We start from the raw sequence: 16,024 nt of genomic DNA, 5'->3' as shown, positions 1-16,024 counted from the left end.
GCTCCAACGGATTAGTTATCGTTAATCCGTTCACTTTTAGTGACGCCACTGACGTTTTCCCAGATTTTCGAGAGGTTAGCTCGTTTATAGTCTGCTAGGTCTTTCGGGAGTCGCTGGCGTGCTTATTAAAATTGGTAATAAACTAGCTTAGCTGAGCGTATTTGCTTATTGGTTATATTTCTTTGTTTCTTAAATAATGCCCAATCGTTAGGATCATTTGTCTTGCTAGCTTTAATTTTTAATATGTCTCTATTATGCATAGAGTCTTTCAATTCAGAGGTAATCCATGGAGAACTCCGTGAACGAAAACGCATTGTTTTCAGTGGGGCATGTTTGTCAGCAATAGCTAGAAATGTACATTTCCATTGCTGTCACATCACGTTTGGGTTGGAAGACTCATATACAATATCCCAACATTGAGATAGGATGTCATAACGAAAATTTTGACGATCGAAATTTCGGAAATTACTATATATAATAGAATTATGTCCATTAGACATTCCGTTCTGGGCAAGTTTTCTATATACATACACCATGCTATGATCACTTATCCCGATGTGACAAACTCCCGAACAAACGATCATATCTGAGCAGTTGGTGTAGATTAAATCAATTAGAGTTGAAGAGGTGGGTGTTATCCTCGTTGGTTCAGTGATGAGCTGCTCGAGTCCGTAGACATCGGCAATACTCCTTAATTTGGATACGTCATTGTCCTATCGAGTAATGATCATATCATTCTTGGCTGGTGACGCGCACTTCTAATGAGAAGAAGTACTCAACGAAATTCTGAAAATTGCAGCTGTTGACATTCGTGCTGAGGTTAATGCCGAAAATGATTTATACCGGTGTGGAAAGTAAAAACAAGGTCTACCTGAGAAATATCACGGAAAGAAAGAGAGTGGCAAGCTTAATCCAAACTCGAGTCGCACATGACGTGAATGAATTTCATTTTCTATACGGTTTCAAAAGCCGAGCTTTTCTTCTTTTTTTTTTCGTTTTGTTTGTTACTTTTACTTTGCTTTTGTTTGTTTTGTTTTGTTTTTTTGTTTTTTTGTCCAGTCTATGCAATACATTACTATTAACTATTACTTATATTTTACTCTTTAATGAGGTTTTTTCCTTTGCATTTAAGTCCAAAAATACTTATCTTTAACCTATATACTCTTGATAACATTCATCGTCCAATGAAAGCCTTGAGTCACATTAAATTTGGGGTTAGGGTTTGAGCATACGCTAATGGTGAGGAGATTATTCTTAATAGATGAAAAGTGCTGAATGTCGCCCAAAAATCCCATAACAATATTTTCTTGGAATACCTAGACCATTAAAGGTTCATTCAATGTTGGAGAACCAACACAAAGCAGTGCATGTCTTTATTCATCAAGATCGACAACTCTATTTCGCTCGCATTTGGGATCTTGCCCTGTTTACTAAAAGTGTTGCAGAATTGCCATTCTTTGTGAACCTCTTCGTTAATTACAGAAAAAACAATCTTGATCTTTGGTCCTCTTCTTCCAAAATGCGATGCAAGGATGATTCCTTGCTGTTTTCGTCCACAGCAAAACACATAATCGAGCTTAATTACAGGAAGCAGCATGGTCTAGCCAAAAAAAAAACTCGGTGAAAGTGTCAATACTCGCTCAAGATGGACAGACATTTCTTTAGCCTCCTAATCTCGCCGTTTATCCATTATCCAGCTACGATTGGAGCCGTTAGGTTTTCATATTTTAGATTGAAAATTTTTTCATTCTTACTTTGTTTTCTCTTAAGGATTGCACTGATGTTTACATCTCTTGGAGCCAAATGCCGATTTTTTTAAAGTGCTATTCTGCACCATTGGTTGAATTCTCAGTTTCCATACTAACTGGCCATGCAGCTTCCGTGTACTTGCCCCTGGCTTATCAGTACAAGGTATGAAGTATAAGTGCTACACAGATTTTTTCCCTTTTGTTGTTCTTTTCTTTCCCATTTGCTTTTGGCCTTTCTGAGTGGTGATGGGGCTGTGTGCTGGTTGCGATGGCCTGGTTTTAGAGCTGGATGGTGGAGAGATGAATCCTATTAAAGAAGGACGATGGTGAATAAATAAGAGAATGATAATAATTGACTATTCTTCGTAGGTAATCAATTGTATGTATAAGTAGGGGGTGTTTTTGTTACTCACTGCAAAGGACCATCTCAGTTTTAATTAAGCGCTAAAAAATGCTTACGGAAAAATTACATGTTATGTCATTCAGAGCACTATGGCCACTGACTTACGTCCTCATTTCCGACATAGGACAACTAAAAAAAAAAACAAACAAACAAACGAAAAAAAACAACAGCAAAAAAGCATATCCTAATAGCAACAGTTTCGTTCAGATGCATTTTATAGTCATTTATTTCAACTATCGCATTTCTTAGGTAAAATAATTCATATATTCAGAGTTCTAACAGTGTAATTTAAAAACATAGATCATATCTGACAGCCATAGTAGTGTAAATGAAAGGCAATCAAGAAGCAAAAGAGAGATGTCCTCGTTAAGGATGTTCAAAAATGAAATTGCTGACCAAATTTTTTTTAAACACTATTGATCTGCAAACATGGGAAACCTTTTTCAACTTTCCGATGCTATTTGGTTAAGGAGAAATTGTAACAAAAGAAAACCAATAACCTAAATAAACACGAGATTAAAAATGGAAAATTTTATTTAATGAAGGAAAGAAATAAAATCTACGAAGGGTAATTTCTCAGTTGGCGATAGCTTTGATGACTAAAACGATTGTTTCTAAATACTTGGGTAAAGATGTGTATGCATAGTGCACGATTTCTGTTGCATGCGATTTAGAGCCATACTATCTGTTATATGGTGAGTACTTAAATGAAAACGAAAAAAACCATAAACCACATAAATAATAATTTCACCCTTATAATGTAAACGTGAACAACTCAGGAAAAAAAGTGTGATTGAATTTTTTTTTGTCATCACTTGCACTCTTCTTACTTCTAGAAAAAGGTAGCATTACCGCGAGTAAAGCATCGTGATGATGAAAGAGACACTGCAGACTGGATCGGAGTCACGCGGGAAGGTGGAAGGTCAAAAAGAGATAAAAGGGCATCAACGAAAAGATCTAAGCTCCTCGTATCGGAAATATTTTTCTCGCAAAATGCATAAAACATGAAAAATAAACATTCATCCCAGTCACCTATCCTATCAGCAGGTTTGAATGTCCGTTGTCTGTAGGCATATAATAGTTATGCTCGTTTTTCGTAGAAATAGCGAAAGACGGAAGGATATTTACTGTTTTGCCAGATATACCTCACCTGCGACGGGAAGATCATCTTTCATTTCAAACTTCACTCCACGTTTTTTCTCAGCCGGTGTCCGTGATGACTGAGCAGACAGTGATGATGGACGTAGATTTTTATTTTTCGGTGAAGTGGGAGCATCTGCCATCTTTTGTTTAGGCACTGGATCTTCAACGAATTTCTTCGAGGGGGAAACAGCAAAGAGAATCAAGTGTTTGGATACCCATTCAAGATAAAAAGTTGACTAAGCTTATCAAGTTTTTGCAGGTGAGTCGCGTGACCAACCCAAACCAAGCCAAAGGAGCCTGCCCCGATTTCCAGACCATGGATTCACTGGCAGTATGTTTACTTATAGAAATGGAATACTACTCCACCCTAACAATTGCGTCAGGTTTTCATAGCGGTGTATCGGTATCCATTTACACTCCGCGTGGACAGAGGCAGGAAAAGGAAACAACGTAACTGACACGTTTTGAATCCGGACTTCTCTAGCAGTTTGTTTTTGATGAAAATAAGTGAATCACTGAAATGAAAATAACAACTGACTCCTATGCCGTAAAGTAGGTTACCCTAAAACACGTATAGGCCAAAACGAATAGGAGATACGCTTCTTACCTTTGGGGTTGCTTTGAGTGCTTCCTTTCGTTTTGGCTCTGTCGCTTTTGACGTCGTAGTGGTCTTCTTGTTTGGCTCTATAGGGGGCAACTTTCTGGGTGATCTCTCAACAGTTACACAAACCATACCCTCATATTTTCGTGTTTTACCCTGAACATCTGGCTTGGTATCCGAAGAATTTCCTTTGTTCTTACTTTTACTCTCGGAGGCTGCTTCGGTCACCATCTGTATGGTACTCATAGCAGCCTCATTTGGTTTGTTCTCCAGTCTCTTTTGTTTTCCGTCTTGGGCACTGTTTTCTTTGCCCGCTAGTTTGTTTTTTCCTTTCTTTTTATCTTTTTCCTGTGTTAAAAAAAAAGACACAGTTCCATGGAAGAGTGAGTGAATCAGTCTGCATGGAACCACCAGGTTTCAAATTCAACGATGAAAACTACTCAGTCATACCACATGCTTACAACATACCTTTTCTTCTTCGATTTCAATGGCCTCATGATCATCAAATGGCGTTACTGCAGAAGAGTTCTTCCATTCCCAAGCAGAAAGTATTAGTTGGCGGACTTCTGCATTTAAGAGAACGTAAAACAGGAAGAAAGCAACTCCCTGTTGACAGAACAGATAGGAAGTGTCCTTTAAATAATTTTGGCATCTGAGTCACATTTTTTTTTCCTCTTATTATGAAGCTCGCCTTTTGAGTAAGCTTTCAACTAATTGTGTCATGTTCTGCTTACCATTTCATAACAAAAGAATACAGCAGTAAAATAACCTTTACGATTTGTGATACTAAATTTACATTAGTAATGAGACTCGGCGTGTGGCCGCAATAAGCCTGTGTGAACTACTTTGTTTAGGATGTTTGAATGAAATATCCGGCCTACGTTCATCAAAAATTGGCAAGTATTTAATTTTTCGTGTGTACAAATCTCTTACTTGCATTGCGTTGAATATGGAGAAAAAGGTGTGATAGACATCTCGATCGATGTTCAAAGACAATGACCCCAGAAGCCAAGTTAGAACAACTGAGATGGTTATGCAAACCACAGTTTGAATTCCAGACCTGTTGAAGATGTCAAATGTACAGTATTGCTTTTAATAAGTGTGCAATGGATGAGTAACGATAAGGTAAAAGCTGTTTGAAGATTTGCTCAAGTTTTGTCACAAATGAGAATATTAGATGGACATATTGATTGGTTTCTGGATGCCTTTCTACACTAAACAGGTTAACAGATGATAGTTAACATCAACGACTGGTTTCCACTAGGAAATATATATAGCACAGGATTGTCAAGGTAATCAAATACTTATGAAATATTTCTTAAAAGCCTCACTTGATTATGCTTTTCTTGTACTCATTTTCCTCCGTTTCATCGGAATTACGATAGGTGACTAAAGCTCTAGCCAATAAGATTATTAGTATGACTTGTACCTGAAAAGGGAAATAACATGTCTATGAGTTTTATCTTTGAGAGTTTGACGTTTATATTGGTTCAAACCAGAGGGCAAATTATCCTTTGCTAAGAGATCTTGCTCTAATGATCATCCAATTTTCGAAGTCTAATGTCACATCAAAACTCTCACGAAAAAGGATATCTTTGCCACCTCTCTTGGCCTGCATAAATCGAAGGTTCTCTTCCTTAATATTGTTCTATTTGCTTAGGTTGATCTTAGTATAAAATAAGACTTTTTTCTGTGAATCTATCTTATTTAATTCTTAAGATATGCCGTGCATATGCCTTGAGGTCATTCGACATTCCACGACAATTCAAAAGTTCATTACACGATACGTTTCCTGCTCACTCTCTGCTTGAATAGCCATACGTTCTCAGCATTGTTAGTTACGTCATAGAGATAAGTATTCGCCATCAGTAGCCTGTTCCAAGATGCGTGAATCATTACGTAAATTGCATAATGACCGCCGATACGAGAAGAGTATGCAATATAGTGACTTTAACCCTTCCCCCCACCAAAAAAAACACAGGCAGAGTCATATTTGCTATCAACACAATATTATGGGATTGTCGATTTCTTACCGGTACAATTTGAAGTTGTATAGAAATCAAGGTAAAAGAAGAAGAAAAAATGAAGTCCAATATCCGTAATGGCTTCCTCATGAGGTTCTACACTCACCATTCCTAACGTAATTATGGGCGTCGCTACTGACCAGCTTACAGTATCAGTGAATGAAATCCAACAACTGAAAAAGAAAGAGGAACGTAACGCAATGAAAAATGGTGTGGGCCCATTGAAGAATAATCATATTATGTTACTGCTATTTTAATGATATTCCCCAATTTTTGTACTAGCTTTTTAACAAAGGATAAAGAAATAGGAGAAGCAAAGATTATGGTCACAGGACGAGTAGCTCTTGAGTTAACTGACAGATCACTCACTGTGGGTGCTTGCTGTATGTCTCGTACTTGGAGGCAAGAAAAAATACAGCAAAAAGTGGTAAACCTGAAACAAAAATGAAGGTTCTTAAGCGTTAGCAGGCGTTTTCCGAGGAAACTCCTTTAGAAGTAGATTTGTGTTACAACAATCTAGAAAAAAAATAAAAATCAAGGGCAATATCTGAGAACTATCACCAACAAAAACCACATATGTCAACCATGACACAGCACTGCAGCTACAGCAGTAAACGGTAACGGTTGAAATAGGGCCCATTGAAATCATCAACCGATTTACTGCTGCAGTAGCACCAACATCAAGAGTTTACCACAGCCACCCCCTTTTTAATCAACCGCAGCTATAACCACAACTATCACCGACCGACTAACAGCGCCTCCACCAAAACCCATAACTACAGCTAAAGACAAAATCGGCACCATATTGGCAAGTGACAAGACGGATTTCCAAGATGTATCTTAAATAATTTGGGTAGCTTCCAGCAGCTTTTCATCGTGTTAGATTTGCCACATCTTATTTAACACGCACATATCTCACTGTGTCATTTTCTGCTACTTTCACTCACCCCATGCTCCTCCGAAATAGAGTTTTTTTTTCATGTGCTGTTTTTCTTCGCTTTCACGTGCTCTTGTAAAGTTGAATAGGTAGAGAGCTTGAACAATTAGCCAACAAAGAGTCACAAGAGAAAGGTAGTTCATGGTGATGGCCACAACCGCACAAGTAATCTGTAAACAGCAAGGGTCATTTAGAAAGTTGGACTTTTGGTGTGATTGAAAAATATCTGAATTTGAAAAATTAAGGACTAACCATCTCAAACATTAGAAAAAATAAATGATTGTTTAAGACGGAGACAAAAACCCGAAGCTCATCAAAATGAATTGTCAATTGGCGAGCCAAACTCTATTATCTTTGGAAACACTATTCCATCCAAAAAGGATGTTCTGTCACATTTGGCTCATTGCTCGCAATTTTCCGCGGCCCCACGGGGCTCGGAAAAATACTACGCAACTCAGCTCGCAAAATATCCACCCTTATTATATGTTTAACTATTGAATAAGGTGTAGAAAACTGCGAAGAGACTATGTTGTTTACTAAAGCAAAAACGTACCTTGTCGTCTCTGGCATCAGCTCCAAGTATAAATAAAAGTTGTGATAATAATACGCAAAACGTCTGACTCATCTGCATATCCCGCTCAAAACGACTGTCCCTTCGGGTAAAAAAGGAACTTTGTATTTTAAATTCAGTTATGAGAATATATACAATGTATTTCATGAAAGTACCAAACTGTAAAGTAAATGTGTTGTGGGTTGGCTTCCTTTTCAAATTACTTAGGTATAGCAAAAAATAATAAACCTGGAGCTGAAAAACCAAATATTTTCTATGAGATTGATCATAAGCTAGAAGAGAAAATACGCGGGGTAATACTGTTTAAGTTCAGTAGGTTTCTTTTTTTTTACAGTAAACAGTGCAAACTCTGTCGTGGGATCTGGGAATGATCACATGCACCGAGCAAATGATTGGATAAAACTGATAATTGAATAAATCACGTCACATCATCCTCCTTTTTAAAAATTCAACAATATTTTTCTTTACCTCATTTCTTGGCGATGCATATCATCCTGCCTCATTTCGCCGTTTGCTACTTTTTCCTTACTTTCACCTTTTAGTATGAGATAAGTAAAACAAGGACACATAACCGCCAAGATTTTACGCTTAGTAAGTTTTGAATTTAACCGGGACAAGAGACTGACTTTTTCTTTCTCGCCGTTCCGAATATGCTCTCCAGTTTCATCTTTCGTCGTTTCTCGTCTTTCATTTTTTTCCAATTCGGAAAGGTCTTCAGCCTCAGTGGACTTCTTTACTTTGTTATGTGATAATGACGGTAGCCACTGAAAACAACAGGTTGTTCCTGTCTCTGTGTCCATTTCTTGGATAAGTTTTGACTTTTTCGAATGTTGCACTGAGCCGTCATCAGTGGTAACTCCATTGATATCAATTTTAGGGTCATCATCCGAACATTTACTTTTGTCTTTAAACTTATTTTGTGCAACAGAATCCGTTTGCTTGGCTTTGGCATTTCTTGTATCGCCTATACCTGTTAATAATAAGTCACAGTTTCGTTTCATCGTATCTAAACCCATTTTTCTGACCTTGTCTTGGCCATATGATATCTTTCCCTCTTTAAATTTTGATTGGAACACGGACACTGAAACGTTCGTACTCGTAACTTGTCTTTCCAATCGCGATTTATCCCATTGTTGGGAAGTGCCTCTTCTCTGAAATGTTGATGTCTCTGTTGTCTCTGTAAATGTGTCTTTCCTTTGTAAATCATAAATCATGGAAGAAACCAAACTGACTTTACGCGTGCGCGGATCTTCGTTTAAGCATGACGAATTCTGTTGTATCATTTGTTCTTCTCGCACTTCGACAACGCAGCTTTTTCCTTGTCCTGTGCTGTGAAAATTACCGCGTTTGAATTTCTTTGATTTTGTTACTTCAGCATCTGTTTCTTTCTTTGTGGATCCTCTACATGAATTACTTTGTAGATCATCAATTTCCATTAAAGGAGTAAGACTGGACCGATTTTTGGTGTTTGGCTGTATTTCGTCATCTTCTTGAAACCCTTGGTTAACGGTTGAATTACAATTTCTGTCTGTCGCTGTCTCGCATTCTTTCCTCTTTTTCTTTTTGATTTTGGCTGAACTTTTGACTTCAAATTCCTTTGCGCATCTGCAATAAAAAGTATCCTTAATCAATGTACAATGACTCGCCATACAGAATCATCCTCATTTCAATTGTGAGTACCCTTTCATGAGGCTTATTTTGCCTTCGAATCTAGAGGACGGCGTTCGACCTTTGACTAGATGATTACTTTGAGTTCTTGGAAGAAACAATTTTTCTCAACCACTAAGTACTTACGACAATGTGACAACGGCAGCTACTGTCGCTGCTGTTCCTACGGCTGCTGCAGCTGCTCCTGCGTAGACCCCCTTGGGAATGGGGAAAGTAGTGTCATTTCTTGAAGTGTCTACTGTGATGTTCTGATTGGACAAATCAAATGAACAAAAAGAAAAAATCAGGAAACAGAGAAATGCACATATGCAAGAGATTAGCAACTGTTTATAATCTCGACACACGTAGGCAATACTTAAGTTGATGAGAGTGAGATCACGTATGGCAATAACTGAATTACTCAGAGGTTAGGCATGGCCTCCATAGGTTTCGCTGTTCATGCGTTTAAAGAAATGATACCAAGAGGTGGCTGAAATTTGAAAGAGGAAATCAAAAGTGATTTACCAATTTTTCCTTTGTCCTAATAAGATCCTTGAACAGCGTTAAATTGAACGTATTAGTCTTATTGATTCCTTCTAACGAAACATAAAACCATCTGGTGGAGCACATCTTCACATAAATGACCATTCCTTCTTCAATGAACTCATCCTTTGAAACAAAACGAGGCTTGGTACATCCTCCGTCAGAGGTAGCATTACAAAAGGTGTCTTTTTGAAGCTCTTCTAATTTCCAGAGTCTACTTATATCGGAAAGTTTATTGTCTTCATGCGGTTCACACGATCCCAGGTTAATGCGATTGTTTCGGGGATTCCTGTTGCTTGTTGAAACCGCAATATCGGCTTGACCAAGTGTTGTCTTTAGAAATAGGGTTTTGATTCTCGTCTTGTTGAATAAGTCGTATTTGAAATATCTTACTGCATTTTCGTTTACACTTGAACCAACTTCTTTTCCTTCATCGAGCAATGCGGGCTCTGATCATGAAAAGTAAAAAATAAAATGATTGGAAATGAGAAATGCTAGTGATCTGAAGTGTTTGACAATGCTGTTACTTCTAAGTTCTAAATGAAGGAATTAATATGAAAGAATACCTGAAACTGAGATATAATTACGTCGTAAATATTTCAGGGATATCCTGTTTGTAATACACAACTCACGGAACAGGAAACGCGAGGAATTTATGAAGCATTACACAGTTCAGGATAGAGCAGTTTACAGCTGTTACGAGAGAGGTTGTTGGAAATGAGGGCAAAAGTGCAAGCGGCAATCTTGAAAGATAAATTGGCTATCCAGTAATCGATGACTTTTAACACATATCGATAAATAAATTAAGCAAACCTAAGATGCCTCGTTGTTACAGCAACATTTTCCCAAATTTCCTTGAAATCCTGAGGTCCAGGAACTGTAACCTGAAAACTACCCAAATAACTTTCGGGATAATCGTGTTCACTTTTACGCTTTTTTTCCTTTTTCTAAAAAGCTGTTTACTGCACTTAACATGCTCCACAACATGCTGTGTACTATTATAGCGTAAATAAAAATGAATCACCGTAGCATGAGGCTTCTTGAATGTTTTCTACCAAAGTGTTTATCTCTTCAAAGGACTTGGGAAGAATCACATGATCAGAGTCAGGATCACTAGCAATAATGTCTAACTCATCCTTGTTTATACTTAGGCCGATCCCTATCACAAAGATGTTAACTCCTTCATTTCGGAGTAAGTTAGAGGGCTGGATGATGCTGTCCGTTCCTGAGGTAGTTTTTCCGTCGGTGAGAAGAACAAGCACTCTTGGCACACCTAATTCTTTGGGTCTCACACCATTGTCGGGGTTTTCAAACAGCTTTGTGTAAGCTTCTGAGAGTGCTAAGTCAGTGCGTGTGCCACCACCTTGATATTGTATCGCTGCTATTGCATTAAGGACGTCTTGCTTTCTTATGAAGGTGTTAAAGTGAAATATTATCGTTGGAGAGTTGGTGTATGTGATAACAGCCACTCGAGTGCCAAGAGGGTAAGAGATGTCGAAATACTGGCACACCTTTATGATAAACTGGAGTCCAATTTGAAAATTTGTGGGTTTGACGCTGCCAGAAGAATCCAATACAAACACCAAATCGATTGCATTTTGACAATCTAAGAGAAAAGAAGAAAATTATACAAAATTGGAGAGTTTTTAGATTCTATGCTTCCTTCCTGTCTGTTTCTGACATGAACATATATTTTAAAGCACACTCAGTCGAGTACAGCTATACTCTAAGGATCGGGGCCATAAAAATAATGCTTGTATCCTGATTCAAAGAGAAGATTTTTTACTTAAAGGTCTCTTGAATTCAATGAAACTTGACTAACAAATTACTGAGGGGATGGGAGAATCCGGGTCACTGCTGTGCACGTAATTTCTGTGCCGTAAGGGAAAAGATTACCTTTTTCCACTGTGTGGTTCTAGTATTTTCTTTCAAAAACAAAGCGGTATTGAGGGCCTAAAGACATGCAAGATGGCATTACGTTGTGGCGCATTCTCGATACGCGAGAGGTATATCACTTGATATCAATATTGCTATAATATGGCTATAAAATTATGTAAATCATCATTACCAAGACAGCAGGTGATAGGCGACGGTGTCAGACAACCACTAGCAGAATATTCACCCTTACAGCTTTTTACTAATTTGCAACGGCCATTTCTGTTGTCTACTGTACATCTTGGTCCGTTCCCTTCCGGTGGACATGGAATATCAAGTACCTATAAATGGGAGGAGAGCAGTAGAAAAGGTTTTTGTGGCAGAAATACAACTTAAAACAGCATGAGCGGTTGACACATTTAATCGTAATCTTACCTTGAGCGCATGCCTCCAATATCTAAATAGACTTTCAATCCCATTGTTACTTTCCTGAATTTTCATGGATAACTCCGCAAAGCTGTATTCAGTTCCATTGTAGAGTTTTCTTAAATCTCCGGTGGGCAAGCTGCTGTTATCAGCTGAGCTATAACCATTCAACCAAAGCCATGCCGCGACCCTAAATCCAACAGATGGCAACGCAACCATTTCTGGCTTTTCTGTAGAGAAATATGGGGAATATTATAACCTGAAATTAGACTTACAATACACTGCAGTACACTTCATTGGTATCAATAAATAAACTTATTGGCTTCAACAGCATTTTTTTCGAACTTACGTGTGATTTCTATATCGAGTGAAGTTTTCACAAGTTGATACATGTGTTTTCCTATCAGAGGAAGGAATCCTCTACTTATGTATTTGCGGGCATCAGATGCTCTGGTATTTCCCAAGCTTTCTTTTCCTTTATACTTCTCTCCATCGGAATTTTCCTCTGAATATAGCATTCCTGATGTTTGATACAATATCTAGGTAAGATCAAGAACAAGAAATGCGTCAGGTCAACGTCGGCAAAAAATGGGCAACGCAAACGTCATTTATAAAGAGATGCACCTTCAAACTCTACATTGAACTATCTCGCTACATTGTACTGATGGCATGCCATTCGACGATACCCATAAAACAGGAGACATCCTACACTGTGGATATCGACAACAATAAATTTCTTCAAGGAGTTAGCGTGAAGGGTTTTGGAACTCATGTATTCAATTTTTTTGAGCCAAAAGAAATAAGCGCAAGATCCAAGAGAATTCTCTAATGTTCTGTTTGTTTCCATTTAACATACTTGAGCAGTGAAGGCTGCTATTTTATGTTTACTTGACATGTTAGCAATATTCAACGCTTCCATGTAAAACGGATACAATGCTCTTGTCCTTGTGGTCTCTCCAACCAAGTTAAGATACGCTTCAAAAGACACATTGATATTTTGTGGGACTGATGGGACAAGTGTAGTATCCAAGATACAGCAAACCAGCTTCTGATCGTTAAGGGTTGAATTTCTTAGGGTGGCTCCCGGGCAGTCCCTGGCTTCCATGTAGTAACCGGTAAAATATGGAGGGTAGTTTGATGAGCACTTCAGGCAGCTGACATGTTCTGCAAAGAGTAGGATACGATTTTTTTTTTTTTCATAATTTCCACCAATTATTTCTATTTTGGTTTCAATAAGGCTATTCACGGCCATTCTAGTGTAACAGAGAACTTGACCTTCTGGACATCATTGTCATTTAAAAATCCAAGCCATCGTTAATATGACATATGCGGTATACGTGTTTAATTTGTCATCATTGCTGTTTACTCTAGACAGTGCATTACAACTGATTTCTAAACAGTCCCAATGACAAACAAATGTACTGAGCGTGAACTGGTTAAGTAATTCAGCAATTGAGAATTTGAAAAAAAGTAACACGGCGTTTTGATCATTGATTGATCCGTTAGATATCAATAAAATCCAAAGAAAGAAAAATTCAGTGGAGACTCCTTCATATTTATTTATTTATCTATTTTTCGAGCACAGTTTTCAAAACATTGACATCGACAACCCTAAAGTCAGCTAACCTTGATGCTCGAGCTCTAACTGAGGGTTCACAAATATACAATCACGCTATTGTCCGTCTTGCAGTTTAAAAAACAGCAGGGGTTGCCTTTTGTTGTGAGCAGATTTTTTGCAATGTGCGTAAATCAAACAGATTTTGACATAATCCTAACAGGAAAAAAAAACTGAAAACAATTCAAGTAGTCGCTGAGTCATGATTGGAATAGCAAAATTTCATCCATTTTATGCTTATTTTCTCATAACTCTCCCAAGAAAAGATGATAGTAGTTAGCAGGAGACCATAAAATAATGAATCAAATGTAATAATAACAGATAAGATGTAAAACATAACCCCCAGAAGAAAATTCTAAACTTATGCGAACAAGTAGCTCAGTAAATTCACAAGGGTAATGCTTTTCCTTTCCATTTGGTTATGTAAGGGCAGAATTTAAAATCAGAATTCAATCGCAATTTTTGTGTGGTTGTGTGTGAATGTACCACGTATATGGAACTTTAAAGTAAACTTACCTAATAAAAACGACAGCACTAGAGCTTGAATAACAGGTCTTCTCGCCATCTTTATCAAGCAATTCTGCTTTGGCCTATTTTTGATGCACAGGAGAGAAAATAAACACAAAGAACACTAAAGAAAGCATAAAACAAACCATCAATGTAAGAATACAATCAGTACATTCAAATCACAGCTGATATTATCTATTTGATTTTTCCTTGTCTTCAAAATGCCAGCCTCATCAAAGAATTAAACATCACCTGACTAGCCGCTATTATGGTTTCTTTGCGCAAACGTTGGAAAACACATTTTTTAGCTCAAACTTCCCGTCATTAAAGGTATTTAGGAAATGTCTAAATTAGGATTCTATTTTAGACATGATCACTTGGAAATAATCCGAGAACATTCAATGAATGGCCCCCACCACGCTTATTACAAAGCAGCCCAGTAGTAAACTTATGAAGGGCATTGTTTATCAATAGACTGATGAAGATTAATCTTTTAAGATCTCTTAAATACATAAATATGTCATAACAATTTCTTTTTTTTTTAGTTTTTGTCTGAAAAATTGAATTAAGAAGTTTTATATTAACATAACAAAGGTGTGTGGGTCTTTATCTTAGAGTAAGGGAAGGGTTAAAAATACCAATGTTGTTCCTTTCAGAATCTTCATCCACATGTATCTTCAGATAGACAAAGCTCGGACTTTAACGGTTAATAAAATGCGTTTCTCCAACATAAGTAGTTGACAGTTTCGATTATTTATAAAAAAAAAATTGAGTGAGCAAGTAATAAAAATGACGAAAAAAAGCGAGAATACCTTAATAAAACTTATAAGTTAAAATATGAAATAAGTGTTCTATTCTTGGCTGGTGACGCGCACTTCTAATGAGAAAAATTAGAAAAAGTTTCCATGGTTCATTAAGTTCAATCAATCCGCAGCCACTTCTTAAGTTCGAGTTAAACTTGGTAGAGCATGACTTTCGCCTTGCCGAAGACAAGGGATTGTGACCACCGGTGAAGCCTTCAAACAAAGCTCTGATCTTCTTCAAGCGAATACTAAGGACCCTTGCATTGTAAGTTTGATGAGAAGATAATTGACAAATCCCTTGACAAGTGGTGGCGTATTGTACTACTTTGTCACCAGCCTTCCTGTAATTTATAGATAACTAACAAACAGACGTTTGATAAGGACGATAAGGATTCAGAGAAAGCTACCAAATAAAAACTCATTTTTAGTGACGTGTGTAGCATTGTTGCAACCACATGAGCACCAGCCCTCGCGTTACTATTGTCTCTGGGTTGTCTTAGTGGCCATTTGCTGAAGTACTCAAACTTGAATTCGTGGGGCCTTAAGAAACTGCGTCATCCAAGTGCTCAAAGACAAAACGTGTTTCTCTCGAATCTCTCGCACTGCTTTCTCGAGTTGTCATTACGAGCTTAACTGTTATTGGTTGAATATCTGATCCGCTAAACCCAATGTCGGCAAAATTAAGGACACATGTTCTTGTTTGTTCTTTCTTGATCCTCGGTTTCGTTCCCATTGTTTTATTCAGTTTTCACACTTCATATATCTCATATTTTCATTATAGCATAACCAGTTGCCAAGACCACAAGTGTGACACAGAGATCGTGAAATAAGTGTGGTTTGCTAGACTTCTATGTTAACTGAAATTAGCGACAAGAGGTCTACATAATGACTATAAAGAGAGAGGAGTTAGTCTCTGACGTAAAGGATAATTTCACAATCGAGTCACAGTGTGTCTATAAAAGCATGCCTTAGAAAACAGCCTAGAATAAAGAACATGAAGCATGACTTTGATGTTAATTGAATAAGTCAAAGTTACCTGAATGTCGCGGTGATGATTGGTCAACGCAGTTCAGGTTTTTGATCATTTGTGATGCCTCTTAAGTCATGACGCTGACTTAAAGAATGATTCAAAAACTAAAATGGACGTACATTTGCTCTAAACTCTCCAAAGGTTGTTTTGG

General features: G+C 37.6%; 1 protein-coding gene across 1 annotated transcript; it reads right to left on the bottom strand.

Moving 5' to 3' along the window:
• Positions 1–1,126: 1,126 nt before the first annotated feature.
• On the bottom strand, positions 1,127–14,358 carry LOC131796742 (uncharacterized). The gene is made up of 20 exons (XM_066168835.1): positions 14,293–14,358; positions 14,050–14,123; positions 12,775–13,082; positions 12,268–12,457; positions 11,928–12,148; positions 11,686–11,833; positions 10,642–11,223; positions 9,600–10,066; positions 9,222–9,343; positions 7,896–9,032; positions 7,410–7,509; positions 6,867–7,026; positions 6,289–6,352; positions 6,026–6,092; positions 5,227–5,324; positions 4,829–4,955; positions 4,364–4,501; positions 3,902–4,243; positions 3,302–3,467; positions 1,127–2,055 (listed from the first exon to the last, which is right to left on the bottom strand). The coding sequence occupies exons 2-20, from the start codon at positions 14,096–14,098 to the stop codon at positions 1,928–1,930; spliced, it is 4,614 nt and encodes a 1,537-aa protein (XP_066024932.1). The 5' UTR covers positions 14,099–14,123; positions 14,293–14,358; the 3' UTR covers positions 1,127–1,927.
• Between the last annotated feature and the right edge of the window lie 1,666 nt (positions 14,359–16,024).

The sequence above is a fragment of the Pocillopora verrucosa genome, chromosome 1, assembly GCF_036669915.1.
Source record: "Pocillopora verrucosa isolate sample1 chromosome 1, ASM3666991v2, whole genome shotgun sequence".
Taxonomy (NCBI): domain Eukaryota; kingdom Metazoa; phylum Cnidaria; class Anthozoa; order Scleractinia; family Pocilloporidae; genus Pocillopora; species Pocillopora verrucosa.
Note: the sequence above shows the minus strand (reverse complement) of the source record. Positions and strands in the feature narration are given on the sequence as shown.

What these genes read in the sequence shown, in the direction of transcription:
- LOC131796742 (XM_066168835.1), bottom strand. Translation starts at nt 14,098, where the DNA reads ATGGCGAGAAGACCTGTTATTCAAGCTCTAGTGCTGTCGTTTTTATTA. An exon ending in CTGATGCCAGAGACGACAAG is followed by an intron (nt 7,027 to 7,409) that starts GTACGTTTTTGC and finishes TGCTGTTTACAG; the next exon opens with ATTACTTGTGCGGTTGTGGC. An exon ending in ACATACAGCAAGCACCCACA is followed by an intron (nt 6,093 to 6,288) that starts GTGAGTGATCTG and finishes TTTCTTTTTCAG; the next exon opens with TTGTTGGATTTCATTCACTG.